We start from the raw sequence: 20,873 nt of genomic DNA on the forward strand, positions 1-20,873 counted from the left end.
TTATAAGGAAAGAAAACATATGAAAAAATACTTTTATGAGGAATTATCCAAACAGTGCAGTCAGTTTTAATAAATCTTGTTTAATAGTACAAAATGAAATTTGTGGAAAACCCCTAATCATTTTGACCTTTCTTTTAAAAAATAGGAAAACTACTTTAAAAATTGCTTGAAACTTTTTAAATTTTTAAGATATTCAAATCGAACTTTTTTTATTAGTTGTCAAATACGATTCACTACAATATTAAGACTAAAAAAATTAAATTTTTTTGAGCATGCGCAGTATAAAACAACAAATTCAATCACTCATAATTTCACAATTTTAAGCAAAATTTTCTCAAATTTAAAACAATTTTGTAAATAGGTTTAAATTGCTCCAAAAAATGTTTTAATTTTATTAAACATTTTTATTAAACATTTAATTTTATTAAGCATTCAGTTGAAGCAAAAAAAAAAAAAAAAACGTAAGGCGAATTTTTTTTTTTATAAAAATGTCCATATCTCCTTAAGTATTTAAGCCAGTGTTACGAAATTTTGTGCAATTATCGCATATAATAGCCAAAATAATTACTACAAGTTACAAATTTACTGCCTCATTTTTGGACATTAACAAACAAACATTAACAACATTCAAAAACATTATTTTCCTTTTGTAATTTATTACCGTTCACTCAAACCTCTAAAAGCTTTAAACTTCATTGATAAGTACGAGAAATTGCATGACTTTAACACTTCTATATTTATAAAATGATTTCCTAAATATTTTTTGAGAAATATCAAAAAATGTGTTAACATGGAAGTGTTTTCATTATTGTGTTTAACCCTTCGACATACTTTTTTCTTTACCTTTTTTATTTTTGATGTACATGCTTTTTTAATTTCTGGAAATATTTACTAAAATTAAGTATTTAACACTCTACATGTAGCATCCTATACATTCCTTATCTAATTTAAAAACATAAGCTTTTAAAACATAAGCTCAAAGCTTTAAACGTAAGGGCATGGCAAAACATAAAAGCTTTAAAAATATAAGTTTCCAAAATAATCTTAATTCTACATATCCTAGGTGCTCATCGTTGAAAACTAACATGAAATTTTTTTTTCGTTTACTGGTTATTCCTTTCAGTAAAAATTTACAGATTGGCACACGTTCGTAAAAGTTTTGACTCTTTTTTTTCAATAAAAATTTGTACTTGGAATCACATGTAAAATAAATAAGTAAAACTATCCTGCGTCATCGAGATTGGACAGGGAGGTTATTACTCCATTATTTCTAGTCCAATGCTATGATAGTGACAATATGGTTAGCAACAACCGGGGTTAGAACACTGGTTCTTCTCAAGAATAGCTAAACCACAACACTTTAATCGCTGTTTTATGTTATGTGGTTCATGGTCCATATAGTTACTGAATTGTAATTTAATCTTTGTGAAATTGATAGTAATTAAATAACGACAAGAACAAACTAAATTTAACTTAAGCTTTGTATACAAATTAAAGGCCACAAACTGAAGCCTCTTCTATCTCCATATTTATATGAAAAAATTTATGTACTGCAATAGATTCTTTTTAATTTGAACTGAGGTGGGAGAAGAAAAACATTTGAATTAACTATAACTTTAATAACCCAAAATATAAAATAATCACTGATTAAAGTTAAAAATAACAATAAATATTGCAGTATAGAATCAAATGTAATATTTCACAAAAAATAAAGTAACCTTAAAATCTCTTTTAATTTTAATTATAACCTGAAATTCGTATATTTATTATAAATTCTATTGTAAATTGGAAATTAATACTTACATAATCCTTGGGCACATTAAAGCCAAAAGCTTTTATATGGGTTAATGTAAAATAACTTGTGATAAAAGTTAGTATTCGTTGCTTAAATTTTACATTATTATCAAAATACCATGGATATGCGAAGAACTCTATTTTTCTTTACTCCTCGGTTAAGTGCGCATGTTATGTCATTAAGGTTACGATTCCTCAATAAGGGAATCAACTATATATAACAATTGGGCAAATATCTGAAAGGAGGGTATAGGCCCATGTGCACTATTTTGCGCGTTCTGATTTTTACCGTGTATATCTGATATATACTTTACAATTCGTGTTTCAATCAATCCTTTGCCCGCAATTGCTTTTGTCTTCCTCAATCTCAAGATATAATGCACTATTCATCATTAGCAATAAATAAGTTATTTTTAACATTATGTTCAACAAACTTTCTTTGATTATTTATTAATTTTAAGACTTTAGAAGGGAATCGAAAAAAGCTGATTTGGGAATGTGATCAATATACACTGTCACGGATGAATGTTATTCATTCATTTCTTAGAGCACCACCCACAATCCCTTTAATCTAGTTTCATTCTTTTCTTATTTTAAGGTCATCAATTCTCCATTTGCAAATTCTTGAAAATTGGAGAGAGAAAACTTGACAATTATGTGAAAAGACGATTATGTGGTAGACTCGTATTATTGGATTGGATTTCCATTGTGGTGCAAGTGCTTGACCCCTGCCCATGTGGTCAATCATCAAGTAAGCCCTTACTTATCTATGTGTATCGTGATTAAAAATGATTAATTTTCCGAAAATCTGGTTTGATATATGTGTTTGCATTTAAGTAAATTTAAAAGAATTATAATAAACTATTATTTTCGAAAATAAAATCTATTCAATAACATTGAAATATAATAATAACTTTGAACTGAAAATAATAAAAGTAATAAAAAAAGTAAGTGTATATTGAAGTGTGTTTATTAACACACACTGTAAATTTCTTTTTTTTTTTAAAAAAAAAAGAGAGGAAATCTGAACAAAATAAAACAAAGAAGCTTATAATCGTTTCTTTCCTAAATTTCGAGAGGTTCCTAAAAAAACGCTAAACCCTTGTCTGTAAATTATATATGAAAGCTCTGGTACTCAGAGGGGCGATAAAGTCTGCCGGTCTGTTGCAGAAGTCGAGTATCTTTATGAAGATGACAGGCATGATTGAGCACCAGTTGTACTTTAAGATGAGAGGCTATGAGATCATCTGTATTGTAAAGACGAATCTATTAAGAACTTAAAAGGATGAGCGTTTTTTTTTCTATTTTCGCTGCATCGATTTCGAATTAACCAAAAAATTGGGCTAGCATTCGAAGTATAGATGAAGTTCAACATTAGTATAATGGAAAGTTTTAGGGGAATTTGCATTAGTTCAAACTATCTAATATTTTGAATTATTTCTCTTCAAAATTCGATGAGATTGAAGTTGACTGTATATTAAGAAAAAAATATATTGAGTTTTTTTCATTTGGAAAAAGAAATTTGATACACACGTTACAACTTCCATTATTGTTTTTTCACAAATACTATACATAGTTATCTCTCTATATTTATAAAGATATGAGTTATGCATTTAGTTATAGGGGAACGTGGGTTACCACCGTGTCGAGAAGATTAGAAGGCCTGTTTAAGCAAAACTGTTTCATCTAAAAACTGTCAGATTCAATCAAGATATTCATTGTTTAGTTGCGTACAATATATAATTCCTGAATGGTTATAAAAGTACTAATGATTTTTCCTCTAGGTAAAGTCAAATGTCCCGGTCTTACCCCATTAGAGGAGTAAAAACGTGTACATAAGTTAACTGTATCGAAAATGTAGAAATATATAAAATTTCAGTGTAAAAGTAGCATATATTTTTATTTTATACGAAAATTTAAAACAATTAAATCATGTCATTTACATGTGATGTGATGTAATTTTCTTCTTACTCCGCTGCACTGCAGCTTTCACAGGCCCAGCATAAACTCTTATGATGGAGGTGGGGATCAAAGCCGAATTATACCCGGTTCAAGTTCAATAGCAAGTTTATTTAAAAGTAACAGAACAATGCTATTATTGAACTAAATCCTCATTATTCGTTAAGGTATGAATCTTTAGTAAATGAATAATAATCTAATCCGAAAATAATTTTTGTAATTGTAATGAACAATAAATAAGGTAAGTTAGAGAACATTAGAGAATTGCTGTGGTGAAACAAACTTACATAGACGCCGTAATTCCAACAACGCATGGTAAGTCCTTCTTCTTGAGCAATAAAGTATAATTCAGAGTTTGTATGCTAAAAATACAGACCGGATTTTGACACGATCGAGACATCTGGTCTTAACCCTCTATCCGGCCCTACCTCATCCCCAATTTATATATTGCGTACAATGTGTTTGCAATTCCATTAAGGTTTAAACAATTGTTACGTACTTTTTAAGTTATGAATAAAGTGAAAACTACATAGCTATTTGACCTACATAATTATTGACCCAAATAACTATTAAACACATAACTAGTAAAACACATAACTAAACACATAATAAAACATTAAACACATAACTAGCTGGTGCATTTATTTGTTCTTGTATCAATAACTATAGAGTGCAATATGACACATTATCTAAATAATTTCAGTTCTATTAAATTAGAATTCGTTTTGAATTAATTATTTCAGATTTTCAAATTTAAAAGATGTCGAAAAAAGATTTTGGCATTAAGTTCATTACTGCACAGTAATTCTTATTATAACTATTTTACGTAGTTTTGCATCTATTTGCATTTATATTGCATAATTGGTACCGTATTCATTTTTTTCTATAGAAATTAGCTCATTTAATTTTCAATTAATTATTTAGATTAATATATTTCGCTTTTCTCTTATAAATGATTTCTATGAACACCAACGCAGAATCTAGAACTTGAATACTTTTTAGTGCCGCATTTAATCTAATCTTCTTTATTATTTAGTAATTTTACTTGAAAATTATTTAAAATTATTCTCTTCATTTTTCTATCAGAAATTTAATTACTTTTAAATCACATGCTAGCTTTTAAATTTAAAAAAAATCAACTTTTAAAACTTTTTTTGAACCACGTATATTTTCTATTATAGTCTCTAAGCGTTTTATTTACCAAAACCAAACGTTGCTTTAATTAATATTTAAAATATGAAAACATTTAAGAACGAAAAGCGACGATATGAAGGATGAGGTTTAAAATAAATATCAATTTATTTGTTTGCTATAACTAGGTATCGTGTACTAATAATCCATATGCCCAATGCGAAAAAAAGCAAAAAAGAAGAAAGAAAACAGACAACCCAGAATAACTTTTAAATTATTCATAGCATCTTCACGTTCTAAGACTCAATCTTAATGATTCGAGGGGATGACCTCAAATATGCTAATTAATTAGTGCAGACGATATTAAAAGTTACGAAATATTATACTCAAAAACGTACTTTCTCTGATTAAATCTACTTTTTTTTCGACGGTTTTGAATTGCTGACTCCCAAAATACAGGGAAACATGGTCCCCGTAGTTTGGTCAAAAGAGCGATCCTAAGTTTGGACCTCATAATGTTAATTTTATTTTTTTCATATTCCCCCATATCTCGAGACCTTTTTAAATGAATTGAAAATTTTTTTGCAATTCAATAATAAAATTCGTTTATCCAAAAATAATTCCATGCCATGCAAAAAATAAATTTTAGTTAATATTTATTATTTTATTCAATAATAGTCGAAAAGATTTTGAAATCTAATGTATGCAATTTCTTACATCATTTTAAAGTGGGTAATTTTGCTTGTCAGCCTGCAGAACTTGAGCGAAATTGGTCTGATAGTTTCTGAGAAATCAAATTTAAAAAAAGTCGTATATTTAAAATTTGACTTGTCAGGAACTATTCGACCAATTTCGCTCAAACTTTATATTTTCCCATGCAAAAATGCTTGCTTTAAAAACTATGTAAAAAATTGTATACCTGAACTGTTCAAACTTTTTTCGACTGATAATAAATAAAATAATAAAAAATATTAAATGTTTACTAAAATTTATTGTCTGCCTAGAATTATCTGTGGATAAACAAATTTTATAATTGTGTGCAAAAATTGTTCAATTCGCTCAAAAAAAATTTGAGATATGGTGAAATATGCAAAAAGTAAAATTAAAATTATGTGCTCTAAACTTGGGATCGACTACCTGACCGAACTATGAGAACCATATTTCCCACATTGCAGCTACCACCTCTATTTATTTGTTCAGAATATTTAAAATTTAGAAATTCCACCTTCTTTCAGAAATTCGAATTCGTCTTAAAAAGGTATGTTTATTCAGAGAACGTACGTTTCTGTGTCTGATTTCCTAATTTCAAATATCGTCTGCTCTTATTGATTAGCACATTTAAGCTCACCCCTCAAACCATGAAGATTTAGTCTTAGAAAGTGAAGATCCGATCATTAGATTGTAAATTATTCAGTATTAAAATAAAATAGAAATAAATAAATTAATAATTAAAAAAACTACAAATCCAAACAAAAAAAAGTAGTTAACCTATAAAAATCGTTCTATTTTTTGTTAAATAGCAAAAATAAAAACTTAAAACCAAGAACTGGAATCGATTTAAATTCGAATAATTGATAATTATAATATTATAATCGGTGTTAATATATAATTATCAATAAATCATTACAAATATATAATTATCGATAAATCATTATAAATATATAATTATCGATAAATCAGTATAAATATATAATTATCAATAAATCATTATAAGTATATAATTATCAGTATAGTATATAATTATCAAATCCTGATATATAATTATCAACATTTAATATTATATATACTAGTTCTTATGAAAATAGTGATAAAAAGTGCTACAAAAGTTATTCATAAGTTCTTTTCATTTTTGTACGACATTTAACTAATTTCAGCAAATTATGTTAGATCGAACAAATAAAGTGTTAAGTCATATAAGAATAATGCACTTTCATGTACTTTTGATAAAACCGTTTTTTTTTTTCATTATTGTACGATACACTATTCAAAACACAGAATAAGTATTAAAATTATTAAGTAAATATTTTTTTTTTCGGAAGCTCTAGTTTTATAATTGTATTGGCCATTGAAATATAAAATAGATGTCTTGCACAAACTCTATAATTTTACAAACCATGAAAAAATTTAAAACAAGCTGCATGTTGTGTTTGCTTAAAGCAAGTAGTGGCGTATAATAAAGACGTAAAATAAATATGTATAATATAATTACCCTGGTCTCGGAAGATTAAAAAATGCCATATATAATTTATAAAAATTATCGTTCACATGCATACAGAAGATTACTGCATAATTAATGAATATATCAAATGTCGACAAGATGTTAAAAATGTTTAGTTTCAACCAAATCAGTAAAATATTTCTTGATTAATATTATCGAATTATGGTTTTTATCAAACCACTAAAGGATATTAAAATATTAAGTAAAAGCGAAAACGTTCAAGCATAATCGTAGTATGCAATTTTCGACGTCATTTTTTGTTGTTCCTAGCGTAAGCAAATAGTTCATAATTAAACAAAATCGTTTATAAAAATAGTTCTATCATGTTTTACTGCAATGAGATGTGGATTTTGTTTTAAAAAACAGAACAAGTTTTGTGTCAATAGCTATTCTGAAAACTTTCTATCTTGATGATACAACTTTTATGAACTCGCAACTAAATTTATTTGCAAAACAGATATACTCCAGGGCATAGTTTTTATTTGCTAACTTTAAAATGTTTTATTTACGCAATAGTGCTGAGGATTGCAATTTATTTTCATCTTTACTTTATTTCGCACTTCTGTACCCAAAAAAAATAACCTAATCCTTAAAAGCTAGCTTTCTTTCCGTTTTATCTTTTAAGAGATTCCCTTTGAAGTTGTACAATTCAATGTTAATAAAAAAGTTTTTTTTTCCAAAGTATTAAAAGTAAACAACTTATGAATACAGTACTGGCTAAATTATTATAATAAAAGTGAACATTAATGGAGGATATTTTTTCCAAATAAAGTCGAAAGCAGATTTTGTTTAATAACTTTCGGTAACAATTCTCTATTGTATAATACTGTGAAAAAATTTTTTTTTGTATTTATTCAAAAACTTGATCTTGCCTAATTCGGGCGTGTGCATTTCAAATCTGAAATTAGTTTTGCTCCTCAAGCTACAAACTTTTTTAAAATGACATTTTTTGTCCAAATGCTGAAGTTTAAAAACATTGTGTGAAACTGGAAGTCATGTAAATGTAGATATAAAATTCTAGGGGAATTAGAGTAAAACATCAGGATTAAAAGTGCTTAGCCACTCACACTGAAAAATGTCTTCGCATGGTTCCGAAGGTTCAAATGCAGTTTCAATCCTGATGATGTACCATAAATCTCCTGTCATTACATATATGCGACATCCCGTTATATATAACGTTTTTAAACTTGTATATTTTGACAAAAAATAGACTAAAAATGTCATTTGAAAAATATCTGTAGCTTGGAGAGGGAAATTAATTACATATTTGATATCAAATATCTTAAGCAATAGAAAACAAAAAAAATATTTATTACCAAGTGTCATTATTTTATAATTTGATAGAAAATCCTGCATCTGATATAACCTGTTACCTGGATTGAAGTATGGTTACATTTACTTTAATTTATTCAAACCTGATTTTGTATTTACATAGAACGTTAGTTGAAAGAAAAAAAAACTCTATTATTGTTTACTTTAATTTTTGAACAAATTTTTGTTCAGCAAACCTTATGCAGATTAAAACCAACTTAATTGAAAACTTTGTTTAAACCTTATACTATACAAACATGAAAATTTGGTTTTCATAAAAATATGGTTCTGCTCTGAAATTTCAGTAATTCTCAAAACACGTATACTAATCCTTTAAAATTTATTTATATTTGCAAATATCATTATAAACTTAAATGTAACGAAAAAAGTAATATCATTAAGAGCTTTTAATGATTTTGCTGTAGTGATTTTTTTTAAATTTTATTTTATTCGTTACTTGGTTTTAAAAACATTACATTGTGTATTATTAGATTTGCTAAAGTTTAAATTAAATATTCTAAATTTATAAAGTTCTAGTTCTTAAAAATTCTAAAAATAGTACGTTTAATAGTTAGACTGAATGATTTAAGTGGTTTTGATATCAAATGTAATTATAGGACCTAGCATAATACAACAACGACGTACTTATTGATTTATTTGCTTGTCAGTTAAACTAAGGACACCTTTAGTTAAAATTCAATCTGCATTAGCAGTTACATTTAAACGCACCGGAGCGTTTAACTGATTCGGTATTTTCCAAACATGAAGGAATCACAAAGTCTCCTTAATGTTTCTTATGTTGTAATTTAAAAATTTAATATTGCGAAACTATACTCATAAAATGTGTAACGTTTGTAGGGCTATTTTGGTTTGTACAAGTCAAAAATGCATAAAATAATATTAGTAGAATTGTAAAGAATATTGAAATATCATTACAAATGGAATGCAATGTGTTTTATTGTATATATATATATATATATATATATATATATATATATATATATATATATATATATATATATATATATATATATATATATATATATATATATATATATATATATATATATATATATATATATATATATATATATATATATATATATATATATATTAGTAGAATTGTAAAGAATATTGAAATATCATTACAGATGGAATGCAATGTGTTTTATTGTATATATATATATATATATATATATATATATATATATATATATATATATATATATATATATATATATATATATATATATATATATATATATATATATATATATATATATATATATATATATATATATATATATATATATATATATATATATAAAGGCTGATTTAATGTGAAATATAAACACCAAGAAAGCTAAAGCCAAGAAAACTAAGAAAACAACGAGTCAGAATCTTAGTGTGGTTATCTTGAAGGTAATAATGCGCAAAATGAAATTAGTATTTTTGTTAAGAATATTAAAATATTATTACATATATAAAACAATTTCTTACTGCCTCTATTTTTATTATTATTTCCTTAACTTATAATTTATAAAGACTGCTATTATCGAATATGAAATGAATGACGCCAAGAAAATAAGCGCGTCAAAAATCATTTTTCCGAATTCGTCGATGATTTATAAAAGTTATAATTATTTAAGGAGAACTGAATGACCCAGAGAAACCTTGGGCATCAAAACTATGAGGCAACCATGATCAAAACCATCTGCCGAACACAATTTCACTAATATCAAGCTCAATCAAAGGGAATCTCACTAAATATTAATTAGCAAATTTCGCGTGTGACACACTATTTTGTGTACGAAATAAAATATCGATGAAAATTTAATTTACTGTCATATTTTATCCCAGATAAACCAGTTCACTGATAATCATCACTTGTTTCTCGATATTTTTTTTTTAACCTTAATATTTTAAATATCCAGCATCTACCTTAGAAGATACATGCATGATTCTAAATTAATGAAGTGATTTTAATTTACAGGAAAAAAGTTTCCTAACATAAGACGCTGTTTTTAAAATTAAGATTAGAATGTAACAAGAATTTTGATTTTTATTATATTTAATGTACAGTGTGTAAAAAAACAATCGAAACCTCTGAACCTTTGATCTGACTGGATCTTCACATAATAAGATTCAGTCTCAATGGTTTGAGAGAATGACCCAAATATGCTAATTAGTTAGTGTAGACGATATTTAAAGTTATGAAATAACACATACGTACTTTCTCTAAATAAGCATATTTTTTGCTGACCCTCAAAATATAGGGAGCAGTCGCAATTTGGGAAATATGGTCTTAAAAATTGAGTCAGGAGTTAATTTTACCTTTAGCTTATTTCACTATATCTCCACAAAATTTCAAGTGAATTGAAAAATTTTACACACAATTATAAAATTCAATTATCTAAGGATAATTTCATGCAAAAAGTAATTTTTAATAATTATTTAAAGTTTTTTATTATTTTATTATGAAATTAAAGTCATTTATTATTAATTATTATTATTAATCATTAAAGTTTATTATTAAATTAAAGTCAGAAAATTTTAAACAATAAGAGATTCATTTGCCTCTAAAATATGTTGTTTGTTATTTGCTAAAATATAGTGTTTCATTTTGTCTATAAAATTGTCTTCAATAAAAACGATTCCGTAATGTTTGTTCAATTATAAAAATATTTCATTAGGATATTATATTAATGAAATGCATTTAAAATTAAAGAATCGCACATCGAAGAGTCCCTAAAATTTTTTTATAAAAATAAAGAGAAAACTGGCAAGCAAGGAACTTTTTTAAGTGTGATAACATAGAAAAATTCCATTACGAAAAAAAAGCAACTTTGTCAACGAGAACTGCATATTGATGTATGGATTCTTATAAATTCATAGTCTTATAACTCGGTATGGGAAACTCCTATTTTAACACTGTTTGTTGTACATTACTTATTAAAATGTGATTTTTTTTATTATCTTAAACAACAAATAATGGTTTTTTTAAGAGTTTCTTTTCATTTTGAACGTTCAGTAAATATTTGTGTTCTGTAGCATAACGTTCCGGTAAAATGAATTTTACCATAAAAAGTACCGGGACGCTGAGTGCCGGTACTTTTACCGTAATTTGATTTGAAATTATTTACAATGTAATATTATTTTTCTAAATTAACTTAATAAAATAACCAAAATAAAAACAAATGATTAAAAGTAATTACTTAGCATTCTTATGATCACCCTTCTGGATCGAATCTTTGCTCTTTGGCCATCACTATTATCTTGTCTCGATGTTTCTGAGCGGTAAAGATTTCTTGCTCTGTGGAGAGTGAGACATATTCTGCAGTACAGTACAGTAATGAGCGTCATGGGAACAACGAAGAAAATGAAAGTAGAACATAACATAAGAGTTTCCCATTTTCTGTCTGGATCGTTAAATGGGAAACCGCACCAAGCTGATTCCAAAATAAGTTCGCCTTCTGGTTCCAACTAGATGTTTAGAACAAAATTAAAATATTAGCCATTTTCTATTCATAGTTTATAAAAGAATATTTAGTAAAATACTGTAAAGATAAATAAAGTTTTTTTTTTTAACTAGCGCATTAAAAAATGAACCTACTGTTTATTTCAAAAACAAATTACAGTTTTAATTAAAACTCTGAATAAAATCATATCGGACAATTTAGAACAAAGTAAAAATATTAGCCATATTCTTTTCATCGTTTATAAAAGAATATTTAGTAAATTACTGTAAAGATAAATAAAGTTTTTCTTTTTAACTAATGCATTAAAAAATGAACCTATTGTTTATTTCAAAAGAAAATTATAGTTTCAACTTAAACTTTGAATAAAATCATATCGGAGAATTTAGAACAAAGTTAAAATATTAGCCATTTTCTATTCATAGTTTATAAAAGAATATTTAGTAAATTACTGTAAAGGTAAATAAAGATTTTTTTAACTAATGTATTAAAAAATGAACCTACTGTTTATTTCAAAAACAAATTATAGTTTTAATTAAAACTTTGAATAAAATCATATTAGAGAATTTAGAACAAAACTAAAATATGTGTGATTTTCTATTCACAGTTACTGAAGGAATATTTAGTAAATTATTATGAAGATCAATAAAGTTTTTTTTTTAGCTAATGTATTAAAAAATACTCAAACTTTGAATAAAATCATATCGGAGAATTTTGAACAAAGTTAAAATATTAGCCATTTTCTATTCATAGTTTATAAAAGAATATTTAGTAAATTACTGTAAAGGTAAATAAAGATTTTTTTAACTAATGTATTAAAAAATGAACCTACTGTTTATTTCAAAAACAAATTATAGTTTTAATTAAAACTTTGAATAAAATCATATTAGAGAATTTAGAACAAAACTAAAATATGTGTGATTTTCTATTCACAGTTACTGAAGGAATATTTAGTAAATTATTATGAAGATCAATAAAGTTTTTTTTTAGCTAATGTATTAAAAAATACTCAAACTTTGAATAAAATCATATCGGAGAATTTAGAACAAAGTTAAAATATTAGCCATTTTCTATTCATAGTTTATAAAAGAATATTTAGTAAATTACTGTAAAGGTAAATAAAGATTTTTTTAACTAATGTATTAAAAAATGAACCTACTGTTTATTTCAAAAACAAATTATAGTTTTAATTAAAACTTTGAATAAAATCATATTAGAGAATTTAGAACAAAACTAAAATATGTGTGATTTTCTATTCACAGTTACTGAAGGAATATTTAGTAAATTATTATGAAGATCAATAAAGTTTTTTTTTAGCTAATGTATTAAAAAATACTCAAACTTTGAATAAAATCATATCGGAGAATTTCGAACAAAGTTAAAATATTAGCCATTTTCTATTCATAGTTTATAAAAGAATATTTTGTAAATTACTGTAAAGATAAATAAAGATTTTTTTTAACTAATGTATTAAAAAATGAACCTACTGCTTATTTCAAAAACAAATTATAGTTTTAATTAAAACTTTGAATAAAATCATATTGGAGAATTTAGAACAAAACTAAAATATGTGTGATTTTCTATTCACAGTTACTGAAGGAATATTTAGTAAATTACTGTGAAGATCAATAAAGTTTTTTTTTAACTAATGTATTAAAAAATACTCTTATTGTTTATTTCGAAAGCAAATTACAGTTTTAACTCTAACTTTGAATGAACATATCGGAGAATGAATCTTTGCGTGTTTCAGAAAGAGCTAAGTACTAATTTCATTAATAGTAAATATACACTGCTCAAAAAAATTAGGGGAGCACATGGTTTTAGTGAAATTACGCGAATATTTACACCGATAAGTAACAAAAAAGTAATCATTTATAATGTAAGACCGAGCAGGAAAAAGAAGAAGAAAACTTCATATGCAAATAAAAGTTCATGACGTCACAAACCAGAAAAGAAGATAAGAGCAGAAATTGGGATGTAGCAGAGACGTCTGTTTCACTGCCGTAATTCAGAAAGTTAATTTCTCAGTTATTGTTTTTGAGAAAGGGTGACTTGAAAATGTCTCAACAACGTGATTTACCTGAATCCATTGGATGGCGCATCATCGGCAGACTGGAATCCGGGCAAACACAACGCAGCGTGGCGGACGCTGTTGGAATCGGCAGAAGTGTCGTTGCAAGGCTATGGAATCGATTCCAGGAGACTGGAAATGTGAGTTGTCGGCCAGGGCAACAACTGCAGCTGATGACCGGTATATACAGTTAACAGCTCGTCGTAACAGAACAGACAATGCTACTCAGCTGCAAAGACAGTTTCTCGTGGCAACAGGACGAAGAGTTTCCACTTAAACAATACGGAATAGGCTCCATCAGGGAGGTCTCTATGCTCGTAAGCCCATGGTCTGCATTCCATTGACCTCGAGCCACCGTGCGGCTAGCAGAAGATGGGCTGCTGAACATCAAGATTAGGAGCAACGCGATTGGAGCCATGTATTGTTTACAGACGAGTCTCGATTCAGTCTGGAGAGTGACACCCGACGTGTTTTGGTGTGGAGGGAAAGGGGAACTCGAAATAACCCCACTTTCATTCGTGAAAGGTCACACTACAGACGAGCTGGTTGGATGGTGTGGGGTGGAATAAGCATAGGTGGACGTACGGACCTGCATATCATTCGGAACGGTACTTTGACGGCCCGCAGATATGCAGACGAGATATTGAGACCTCATGTCATACGCTACGCAGCAGCCATTGGTGATTCCTTTGTTTTACAAGATGATAATGCGAGACCACATACAGCTCGTCTTGTGAAGAGCATGCTGGAAGCTGAAACAATATAACGTATGGAATACCCTACACCCTCTCCTGACCTGAATCCAATCGAGCATGTTTGGGACGTGCTCGGGCGACGCATTGCTGCAAGACCAAGCCCTCCATTAACTCTCCGTGACTTGGAGATTGCCCTTCTTTAGGAGTGGAACTGTATTCCTCGAACTCTCATCGATACCATCATCGCATCCATGGGAAACAGGTGTGCAACAGTCTTAGCTGTTCGAGGAGACCACATGCCTTATTAACAGTACTGCATCACTTCCAAACATTACTTTTTTATCGTTTACATGTAAACCAATTGTTGCCTTAAATCAGCTTTTTGTTTTTTTTTCCATAGTTTCCATGAATTAAAGATTAATTCCATATGTTTTTACGTCTTTTTTTCTGTATCGTGCATTGATACGTATGCACTATCCATTTCATGCAGCTCTGTGGATGTCTCGCACGACTTTCTTACTTTCTTTGCTTGCTCCCCTAATTTTTTTGAGCAGTGTATTTTTGCTAAACAGCTGCACTTTATCTCGAGTACATATTGGGAATAAGAAAGGCAGGGTGCTTTCTCACTGAAAAGATCACTTTGAGTTATGAAAAAGCACGGGCTCTCACTGTGTACCCTAAAAATTTATCAAAATGTGTTATATCATGTTATAACTGAATTTGATCCTCTATAATTTATTAGTTACCGTCTTATACTATTTTATGAGTATATTTCAAAAAGTAATTTTCACTGATTATCTAAATAAGAGAAAAGTTTGTATAATAGTTGATAAATACTGATTAAAGGCATGGTACGAAATAATCTCTGTGCATAAATTTTTCTTTCGTCAAAAAAAATTAAACTTGAAAATATTTTTTTTCGATATACAGCGATATTACTGAAAATTATTGGAAAATAAACATTTAGAGGTGCTTTTTTTCAACAAAAAAGGGGGGTAAAAAGGTTACCGCTATCATTTGAATGGAAAAATTACCAAATTAATGGTTTAAATTTCGTATATTTTGGTTAACTGATTAAAATAATGCTTATTTTTATTTTTTTTTATTCGAAATAACATTACTATACTGTATAGTAATTTTTACAGAATTTTCTTCCCTGTGTACTTTTAATGTGTGAGCATGGTTTATTATTGTTGATATCAAAAAGTTGTAGGTGAAAAAAATTAATATATTTACTAAAAAGATAATTTTTGTTTATTCATAAAATATTCGATTGATTAAAAGATTCTATCAATAAAATACTCGATTTAATAATAAAATTTTTTGAAAGATTAATGCTTAGAGAGACAAATACAAATTGTAGGATAATTTTTATTGAAAATACGTTTTTTTTTTTTTTTGACACGGATAAAATGTGAAACGAAATTGTTATTACTGTATTAAAAGTAGACCCCTTTTTTATTTAAAGAAAGAATGAAAAATAATTTTAATAAAACATGTATGAAATGATAAACATATATTGAATAAATTCTTTCTAAGCTTCACACTATACTAAAAAGATGCATATAAGTGGCATAGCTTTCAAATATCTATCTAAAAATAAAAGGCTTTAATATTTTCCTTTAATACAATTTATTTTAAAAAAGCTTCTTGAAAACACAAAATTTAATAGCGAGCTTTGCAATTCATTTTACTCAATTCATTTCCAAATAATTTACACAATGATTTATTGCATTGGCAACTTCTTTTCAAAATAATTTTATTGAAAAGTGCAATTTGCAACGAAACGTGCAGTGTATATTGTAGTTAAACCATTACAAATGTTTTTCTTTTATGTTTCAGGTTTGAAATCTATATATATATAAAAGAAAGTCGTGTTAGTTACTTCACTTATAACTCAAGAACGGCTGAACCGATTTAGCTGAAAATTGGCAGGGAGGTAGTTTAGAGCCAGGAGAAGGACATAGGATACTTTTTATCCCGTTCGACATCATTCCCGTGTGACTTGACATGTAACGTCAGTCACTATAAAACGTGGTATTAAATATCTATTATTACCATTAATCTATTATTACTATTAAATATCTACCATTAAATATCTATTATTAATATATAACTCAGAAGTTTAAGTTTCTGACTTGAGAAAACAAAAGCTAATTATAAGTAAATATATTTTCGACTATATAAGGTCATTATTATGAAACAAATGTTTACATGTTTATTTAGTACGATTTATTAGATTTTTTAGGTGATTACATTGAAGTAGTAAACAAAAATAAAATTCTCGCGCTATGATAAATAATTTCTAAAATAAATATTCTCTGCTTAAGTTAACGAACGTATTCATTTATATATGTAATTCTCACGCGAATTAAATACTTGTATTGCTCTTTAAGTAAATAAGACTTAACTGTGCACTTAAACAGTACCACTTTGTTTTGCATTTCGCTTATAAAGTTATTTACATACATTTTTTATGCAGCTTTCATACATCCTTAAAGTAACGAAATAATTCATTTCGTTTAAATGCTCTTTGTATTGTTTGAAATGTCGTTTTACGTATATATATAAGTAAATTCAAATTCAGCTTCATCGCCAAAATAGAAATTCTCGAAAGATGAAATAAGATGAGATAGAAATTATCTAGGTTAGTGTATTAGAATATTAAAAAAGACTAAAAAAGCGAAATACTGTGCAAGAACATACTAAATCTTAGTAGTAAATATTCTAAATCTTTAAATTTTAGTAGATAAAATTTTTTACATAATTGGAAATGATACATGTATAAATGAAAATTTAAAACTTTAGCTTTGTCGATTTATTGAGCACTAATATCATAGCTTCATAAATTAATACGTATAGTTCAACTATATTTTTAATTTATTTATCAATAGATGGTGTCCAAAGGGTCTATTAAAGGTACTTACGTATTAACGCAACAAGGCCAAAATTCGCATAAATTGCCAAATTTGGCGACCCTACTTACGGCAACCCTACGTGCTATACGTGGTTTTTCGTAATACCTTATCGAATTTATATGGCGCCAAGCTCAAGCTGTTAATGGCGAAGACGGTTTTCAATCAGTGCTAAAAGCAATAGCCAAAAGATTTCCGCCGAAAGAATAACTTACTTTATCTATTGGTACCTATGTAGTATATTTGCTAATTCTGAACTCTACTCTCCCACCGAAAAAAGTGTTTATAACCCAGTTAATACTGTCTGGTTTTTATTTTGTAGATACAAGGACAGATTCATCATCGAATTGGATCATTAATAATTAATAATGCCGCGACCAAGACGATCGAATCTTTCTCGACAAAGCCGTGATGCAAGAAGAATACGAAATACTGCAAATGAAAGGACTGAAGAAGAACAAGAAATTGCACGTGAACAGCGCCGCGATAGTATGGCTCGACTTCGTGCTTCTCAATCACGAGAGCAAAGTGAAGCAGCCCGTGAAACAGCTCGGTTGGCAATGCAGAATCGTCGAGCGAACAACAGAGGTCAACAAATAGATAATTTGCGACGCAGAACAAGATATTTATCAAGTGCTGATTTGAATCGAGCAGCCTTTCAATACGATTGCAGCAATGATTACAGCTTGCATCCTAGCGTTTGCATTGGGCAAATGGACGTAGTTTGCGAGTATTGTGGTGCATTAAAGTTTTCCGGAGAAACGCCTGGATTATGCTGCCTTAATGGTAAAGTGAAATTGCCATTGTTGACTCCGCCACCTGAGCCATTGTATTCATTGCTTTGTGGCGAAACACAAGAATCACGCCACTTTCTTGCAAATACTCAAAAATACAATGGTTGTTTCCAGATGACGTCATTTGGGGCAGATATTATCGAAGAACGGGGATTTAATCCGACATTTAAGGTATTTATTTTTGTACTTATATAGAATGTAGTTAAAGAATAACTTACTTTATCTATTGGTACCTATGTAGTATATTTGCTAATTCTGAACTCTACTCTCCCACCGAAAAAAGTGTTTATAACCCAGTTAATACTGTCTGGTTTTTATTTTGTAGATACAAGGACAGATTCGATGATTGGATCATTACTACCTTTCGAGGATACACAGAATAAATTTTTACAAATATATTTCATGGGCAACATGGAAGAACAACTTGATCGACGCCTAGAGATCAATGCAGGAATGAAGCGAGCAATTCTTCAAGACTTGCAGTGTCTGCTTCATGAACATCATGCGTTGGTCAGGTTGTTTAAAAGTGCTTTAGAGCGCATGCCAAGTGATGACTATAAAGTTGTTATCAAAGCAGATAAAGGACCATCTGGAACACACGAAAGGACATTTAATGCTCCAACAGCAGACGAAGTTGCCATCCTGATTGTTGGTGAACAATTGGAAAAACGCGATATTGTGCTTACACGTCGCGATACTGGGCAACTGCAACAAATATCTGAAACTCATCGATCATATGACACATTGCAATACCCGCTGATGTTTTGGCAAGGAGAAGATGGATATTATTTTAATATTAAAATGAAAAATCCATTGAATGGTGAGTATCAGTATCATAATTTATTTCATTTATTTGTGAAAGACACTGATTTAAAATAATGTTTATTAAAAAAATGGTTAATGTCTGTATTGTTTGCCTTTAAAATTTGCCTTTGAAATGGTTAATTATCAAATTTTTAATTTCAGGTGAAGAAACTACAAAGAAAGTTAGCTCAATGAATTATTACGCATATCGTTTGATGATTCGTCAAAATGCTGACAACTATTTGCTGCGGTTTCGTCGATTGTTTCAGCAGTATTGCGTTGACATGTATGTAAAAATAGAAACGGAACGTTTAACATTCATTAGGTTGAACCAAGCCAAACTGCGTTCTGATGAGTACATCCATTTACGTGATGCAGTTAGTACTGAAGGAAATGCAGCTAATATTGGTCGATTAACTATTCTGCCGGCGACATACATTGGTAGTCCACGTCATATGCATGAATATGCACAAGATGCAATGACATATGTTCGTCATTACGGTCGGCCCGATCTCTTTATTACTTTTACCTGTAATCCAAAATGGATAGAAATTACTCAATTGCTGCTTCCCGGACAAACATCAAGTGATAGACACGACATCACAGCACGTATATTCAGGCAAAAAATTCGGTCCCTGATGAACTTTATTGTTAAACAACGCGTCTTTGGAGATACTCGATGCTGGATGTATTCAATCGAATGGCAAAAGCGAGGCCTGCCGCACGCACACATTCTTATTTGGTTAGTGGAAAGAATTCAGCCTGACCAAATAGATGATATCATATGTGCTGAGATTCCTGATTATGAAGTCGATCCAGACCTACATGATGTTGTTACTACTAATATGATTCATGGACCGTGTGGTGCCATCAATCCCCAATCACCTTGCATGGTCGATGGAAAGTGCTCTAAACGATATCCACGGAAATTAACGGCGGAGACTGTCACTGGCAATGATGGTTATCCGCTGTATCGGCGTCGATCACCAGATGACAACGGTCGAACTGTCACAACGAAAGTGAAAAGAATGGATTTCGTTGTCGACAACAGTTGGATTGTTCCATATTCGCTACTTATTTCTAAATCGTTCAAGACACATTGCAACGTTGAATACTGCAATTCAGTTAAGTCCATAAAATATATTTGCAAATATGTCACGAAAGGCAGTGATATGGCGGTTTTTGGATTGCAATCCTCGAATACCAACGATGAAATTTCACGCTATCAAGTTGGTCGTTATGTGAACTGTAATGAAGCGATTTGGCGTATATTCGCATTTCCCATTCACGAACGTCATCCTACTGTTACGCATTTGGCGGTGCATCTGGAGAATGGTCAACGAGTATATTTCACGGCTTCGAATGCTACGCAACGTGCTGAAACACCTCCAGCAACTACATTGACCAGTTTTTTTGCAATCTGCCAAAGCGATCAGTTTGCACGAACTTTGCTTTACTCGGAGATGCCACGTTATTATACTTGGAATGCTTCATCGAAGAATTTTCAAAGACGGAAGCAAGGCGATGCGGTTCCTGGGTATCCAGATGTGCGTTCTACTGATGCTCTTGGTCGTATGTATACAGTTCATCCAAAGAATAATGAATGTTTCTATTTGCGGTTGTTGCTGGTAAATGTGCGTGGGCCAACGTCATTTGAGTCACTACGAACTGTTAATGGTGTAATATTCCCAACATATCGTGCTGC

At 29.1% G+C, this 20,873-nt stretch overlaps 1 protein-coding gene across 1 annotated transcript in view; it reads right to left on the reverse strand.

The window, feature by feature from the left end:
- LOC110283358 (neuromedin-U receptor 2-like) overlaps positions 1–20,873 on the reverse strand; it is a 67,229-nt gene that overhangs the window by 9,406 nt on the left and 36,950 nt on the right. Inside the window, exons 3-4 of the mRNA XM_087165247.1 lie at positions 19,829–19,843; positions 11,629–11,883 (exon numbers count right to left, since the gene is read on the reverse strand). Of these exons, the coding sequence (XP_087021373.1) occupies positions 11,629–11,883; positions 19,829–19,843 (270 nt within the window). The remainder of the gene's footprint in view (positions 1–11,628; positions 11,884–19,828; positions 19,844–20,873) is intronic.

The sequence above is a fragment of the Parasteatoda tepidariorum genome, chromosome 1 (genome assembly GCF_982258835.1).
Source record: "Parasteatoda tepidariorum strain Cologne lab strain chromosome 1, Ptep-v5.0, whole genome shotgun sequence".
NCBI classification, from domain to species: Eukaryota; Metazoa; Arthropoda; class Arachnida; order Araneae; family Theridiidae; genus Parasteatoda; species Parasteatoda tepidariorum.